This window comes from Bison bison, unplaced genomic scaffold, assembly GCF_000754665.1.
Source record: "Bison bison bison isolate TAMUID 2011002044 unplaced genomic scaffold, Bison_UMD1.0 scf7180017864527, whole genome shotgun sequence".
Lineage (NCBI taxonomy): Eukaryota > Metazoa > Chordata > Mammalia > Artiodactyla > Bovidae > Bison > Bison bison.
The window spans coordinates 871,013-877,073 of record NW_011495078.1 but is presented as its reverse complement, the minus strand read 5'-3'; the positions used below and the strand labels follow the sequence as shown (position 1 = coordinate 877,073).

At 47.7% G+C, this 6,061-nt stretch overlaps 1 protein-coding gene across 1 annotated transcript in view; it reads right to left on the bottom strand.

Moving 5' to 3' along the window:
- The window catches only part of PCID2 (PCI domain containing 2), a gene marked incomplete at its 5' end in the record, with an annotated part of 15,197 nt that overhangs the window by 8,171 nt on the left and 965 nt on the right, over positions 1–6,061 (bottom strand). Inside the window, 4 exons of the mRNA XM_010831540.1 lie at positions 994–1,035; positions 2,136–2,201; positions 3,202–3,275; positions 4,667–4,756. Of these exons, the coding sequence (XP_010829842.1) occupies positions 994–1,035; positions 2,136–2,201; positions 3,202–3,275; positions 4,667–4,756 (272 nt within the window). The remainder of the gene's footprint in view (positions 1–993; positions 1,036–2,135; positions 2,202–3,201; positions 3,276–4,666; positions 4,757–6,061) is intronic.

The window sequence follows — 6,061 nt, the reverse complement described above, 5'->3', positions numbered from 1 at the left end:
GCCGTGGTCCTCCCCTCCCCTTCCTTCCAGGAGCCACGGCCCCTCCTGGTCTGTGCGTCTGGCTGCAAGAGCTCCGCACCCGCTGACCCAGCCTCCCCAGAGGCCAGGGGCTCAGCCCTGACTGCCCCCCACCCCACGCTGGGCCAGGAATTCTCCTTCCCCCCACCACCACCTAAACGGCTCCATGAAAACAAGACCCGTGGTTCAGAATGATCTCCTAACAGAGCCCAAGGCGTGGAGCAGACAGATGTCGTCAAAAGACTTCTAGAATCTAGCTGGCAGTGTCAGCTTCATGTGTAAGACAGATCTTCAGTCAAAACTTTTTTTTTTGTAAAAGGTATCTGTAAGCCTTCAGTTACTTTAGTATAAACAAAATTTCAGTATTTACCAAGACTTTTAATAAATCATAAGACAGTTTAAGATAACCCAAATATTCTATATCTGTCATCCCAAATGGACTGTAGTTGATCTACATCTTTTATCCAAGTTTAAAACTGAAAAGTGAAAGTGAAGGTTGCTCAGTCGTGTCCGACCTTTTGCAACCCCAAGGACTTCTCCAGGCCAGAAGACTGGAGTGGGTAGCCGTTCCCTCCTTCAAGGGATCTTCCCAACTGAGGGTTCAAACCCAGGTTTCCCACATTGCAGGTCGATTCTTTACCAGCTGAGCCACCAGGGAAGCCCAAGTAAGATCAAAATTGACAAAGGAAAAAAAGTAGTATTTAATACATATCTGGGGGCATGGAATGGCTGAAATAATACTTCATATTTACAGGAAAACATTGGAAATAATCTGGCTGACCTGCCATTTAAGTTTACACTGACTATTAAAATTCCAGTATCTGTGTTGGTATCATCCTATGTCAACACACAATATCAAATACCAACACAGAAAACACAATACATATTTATTTACAGTAAATCTTTTAAGAACTTCTGCTTTTGATAAAGAAGAAAGCCATTAGCTCATTTCCAGCTCTATCTATTCGTACTTACCAGTTTTCTTCTTTGTGGGCCTGAAATGCTCGCAGGAATGATGTGCTATGTTAAGGAAGGGCCTACATAAAAAGCTCAGGTGGTGCTACAAGTGAAAGGATGGCGAGCGCACGTTCTGCACCGTGAGGGCTCCCGCGCCCCTCAGGAGGTTATGTGCCACAGCAGCGGGTTCTCGAAGGGGAGAAACACACGCGCCCACGTTATAGACACCTAAGTGTCATTCACGGTAAGTAAATACACTGACTTTACACAGCTTTTCCCCAAAGGAAGACAAAACACTGTTGTCTGAAGATTTTTTAAACTGGCAGTTTCACACATTTTATTTGGTTTCTCTGAGTCCCGATCATCCTAAGTTACATATAACGTGGTTAGGATCTCTAGTATAAAGCCTATTTCGTTGATTACAAAATTCTTTAATTCAAACAAGACTCAGTTGGTCAGTAACCAATTCTGTTCTGTGCATACCAGACAAGACGACTGAAGAGCAAGTGGCTGGAGGGATTCCCCGTTGGCCCAGCGGTTGGGGCTCGGTACCTTCACGGCCGGGACCTGGGTTCCATCCCTGGTCAGGAAACTAGGCTCCCACAAACCATGCAGTGAGGCCAAAAAAACCAACTAAAGTCTGGAGAGGCACATAACATGACCAGATGTGACCCACTGGCCACAGCCGCAGCCAGGAGACATCCCTGCAGTGATGAGGGCCAGAGCCGCCTGACCAAGGCCTCGGCAGGGTCCACTCCTCCCTGGGCCCGCCTGGATCTGGGAGTTCTTCCATTTCCACAAGGGGACTAACCCATCCCTTAACTACACGCAATTGCTTTAAAGGCAACAAAATACTATTCCTCACAATAGAATTAGATAAAACTCTTAACCATAACCAAGGTTCTTCCCTACTATGCAAGTGGCCGGACACCAGTGTGGAAGCTCACACTAAATTTAAGTACCTGAGTGGAGCAGCTAAATGAGTTTCTCTTCCAAAAGGTTTTAATTCTCCCTGATTAAAGGTATGACTCAGTGCTCGCTTCGGCAGCACATATACTAAAAGGTATGACTCAAACTGGTCTGATGTTTCGAGATCTCAGCCCCCACGTAACCGCTGCATCTGTCCCACACCGAACAGTAACGCACACGACAAAAGATATTGGACGATGACGGTCTGGCACTTGTACGCCTCGATGAAGTCGTGGTTCCCCACCGCATACGTGCACCTGCAGAGGGGGCAGCGGGGACTGAGGACGAGCGGCAGAGTGCCAAGAACCGGGTGCAAGCCACGCGGCCACACCGCTCATGGCCGCCACAGATGCCCTGCCCTCTACGGGCCCAGAGTGAAGCCGGAGCTCCTGCTAGCAGATCACAGAGAGGCTCACAGGAGGCCACTGGCTGGAAAAGGAAACCTCTCAAGTCCCAGAAGGAGAAGCTGGGCTGCAGAGGTTCCGCTGTTAACGTGCCAGTGGCCCTTCCCGGGCGTCAGGGGGCGAGGCTGTTGCACCCAGACGCCCGCCGGCAGCATCAGCACCAGTCAGTCCCTCCCCAAGCCCGAGCCTCAGCGCACACGGCACGGATCTAGGAAGACGCTTCAGGAACACAGTGGTACTCCAACTCATCCAGAGGTCTCAGGGGGCCAGGCCTGCTCCGCCCCTGCAGTCCTCTGCCGGAGACACTGGCGGGCCATGTTGGCAGGAGGGCAGTCCAGACTACATGGTTTAGGACCCACGGCTTGGCCTGAATCGAGGCTTCAGAAGTGAAAATAGCAGACATGACGTGTAAATAAAAAGCAAAATTTCATTTGCTCCGCTCTGATCCAGTTTCTTTTCCAGTTCAAGGCAAAGAGGTTAAAAACCGGGCATTTCCATGAAAAACGCCAAGTCAATGGTGGGCTGTACACCGTTCTGAATAAAGGCCCACCCCCCAGCCAGTAGAATGAGCATCAAATGCTTCTTCGAGCATCACAGAGAAGACACACAGACACACGATCACCATTTCACTAACTTTTAAAACACACATGGTCCCTGAGATGGAAAAGTTTATTAAATTTTAAAGTCTTTTAAGCTTCACAAGATTTTCACAGGTTTTACCAAAGTGCAATTACAAACATACTTTTCTACTTTTTCAAAGGAAATTTTTCAATGCTTCAAGATGGTGTAAAACCCCCCTAATCAAGCCAGCAACCTCCAGACTGGCTTGTTTCCTACCTCACCCACGGCTTACCTTAAGTGAGCTGCAAACATTTCGTCATAAGGGGGCTCTAAGACTTGTTGACACTTCTCTTCTGGAGAGGCCATCTGCATGCCAGTAAGAAGAACGGTAAAAAGAAACTTAACTGGGACAGAAAGAATGCAATGCGAAGGAAGAGATTCAGACAAACCTTTGTTTCAAGAGGATTTACACCTTATAGTTGTAGAAGCTCTTCACACGTTAGCAATTCAAAAAGCCGTTCATTACCTCCACACGCCTATCAAGCCCGACCTGCATGCAGGAGATGCACATGGTCTGCTTTGTCTACCATAGGTCAGGAAGCACTCCAGGCATGCTCACAGATGGCTCTGTGTATTTATTAAGCAGATACTGCGTGCCTAACAAAGGTAAGTAGGTCATGTGAGGTCGAAGGAGATAGAGACGATGCCTGGGGAGAGGGGAGATGGGGGGGTCCTCACCTCCTGCTGACAGACTGCCCACTCAGGAGTCCTGGGAGATGGCAGACACTCACCTGTCACCTGCCCTCTCCTCTCAGTGGCCAGATTTTCGATAATGTGTAACAGGACGGCTTACACAACAAGAAAGGGACTCGGGGACGCTACTCTGGCACCGTAACTATACTTGCATATCTATGTCACCAAATCTGAGAGGGGTGATGACATCACAGGAAAGGTCACCGCTCCACAATCTCTGACGAAACGACTGGGTGGACAAAGGCTGCCAGTAAGGGGAGCTGCTGATGGGAGGTTAGGCAGAGTTTTGTAATGAAGGGATCAGCCTCAGGTCACATATGGGCCAGCAGATGTGTTCCAGGGGCTACCTGCCAGCAAGCTGAACCTGAGACCCACCAAGACTCCACACACTTTCTTTCAAAAGAAAAGTTTAGCTCCTGGATAGAACACAATCCGATGCGTAATGGCAATCGACGAGGAAGTGGGCATTACTTCAACAAGGTTTCAACAGTGCTTTCCACAGAAGCTTCTACTCGGATACCATCTATCATCCGAATCAAGGATGCTTACATTTGAGAGCAGAGGCTGGCAGACATTCACATAAAGAGCCAGCCAGGAAATGCTGCAGGCTCTGTGGGCCCAGGTCTGCCTCCATAGCCACAGGAGGCGTAAAACCTCCCTGGTAGCACCACCGCACAGCTGTGGGCTTCAGGGACAGACAGGCCTGCCCGAGCCCGAGCCCACGGCCTGTCCGCTGATCACCCTGTGACCCTGCTGCGCTTCTCTGAGCCCGGGAGAGTCCTGCGGCAATTACAGGCAGGAAGAAGCACAAACCTCAACACGGGCTCTGAGGCACAGTGCTCCATTAATGTTCAATCAATGAACTGAAATTAGGTAAATTGTGAAGGAACCCGGCGATTTTCAAATAAGAGCGGCACCAGTACCCTTCCCATTCACGCCCTAAGCTTAGGAAGGTGGTGGCCCAGGGACCCTCCAGACACGTGCGTGCGTGGCCCCCCACCTACCTGAAGCCGTGGGTTCGCAACATGAGGATGCTTGAAAGACACCAGCTCTGCAAGGGACGCCCCATCTCTGGTGTCAATGGCTTCACAGACCTGAAGCATTTGGAGAGAAAAGAGCTGTTACGTGGAAAGTGAAACGCTTAACCCAGAAGAACCGAGGCAACACGCTGCAGCACTGCCCCTGCTGTGAGAGGGCTGGAGGCATAACCAGCACCCGCCACAGCGAGCAGACAAGCACTGCATCTCAAAATGAGATCTTCTGGAGGCAAACAGGTGACGTACCGTTAAAAACAGTGAAAAAGTGGAATCAGGCAGTGGTTTATTATTTGCTTACTAAAGAGGGTTAATTAGTCCAGTTTACTCAGTCATACTAATAAACATTTGAAGATCCACTTATACAGCTTACAAAAAAGAAAAGCTTGAAGATCACATATGTCCAAAACGGAAAGGAACTGCATGTGTTCTGCCAGCATCCAAGAAACGAACAGATCTTATGAGCTTATGAAGGTGAAATCAAACCCCAGACCCAAAAGCCAATGGAAGTTATCAGAGACCACGGGAAACGCAAGATGTACAACTTGTCCACAGGTGGCCCCGGCCAAGGAGGCTGCAAAGGTGTGAATTAAGTCCAAGCTGTCAGGGTCACTGAAATTCAAGATACAATAAACTTTGGAAGCAAAGGAATAGGCAGGTTCTGACTGAGACAAGAAATGGGTGAAACCTGGGCTAACAGAGACAGTGAGCCTGGTGTCAGAGCATGGACTCTGGGGCCAGGATTCCTGGTCTGACTGTATCACCTACTTGCCCAGTGACCCTAGAGAGTCACTTAAGCTGCTCTGTGAAGTGGGACTTGTAATGGATCGACCTCCTAGGAAAATAGTGATGGTGGCAAGCTACCTCCCCCAACTCTGCAGTTAGGTGTGGGCAAGAAAATTGTGAGAAATATAAAAATGTACAGAAAATAAATGTTTATATACAAAAGATAAGATATAAAAAAGCATAAACTTCTAGAGAGATTCTATATCCACATTGGTTTTCCAATGTCTGTGTTCTTATTCAACTTTATATAAAAACTGATATTGAAAAATGTTAACTCTGCAAAGATAAGGCCAAAGTAGACATATCCTTAAAGAAAAAGTCTTAGGCATCAACCAGAAGACTGCAAACGAATGTATTATATTTGCAAGCTTTAAGTTAAAACAAAAACAAAAGCATGTATTTGTATTTTCATGATTCTTGTTTTAATCAGTTTTCTCAATGAACCATTAACCATGAAGTTAACGGTTCCAATCTTGTTACACTATATTCAGCTGCCAACTAGGTATCTTTGCCTGGTTGTCAGCAAACGCCTCCAACACAACATGTCCAGAATAATTTATTTTTATTTTCAAATCGGTT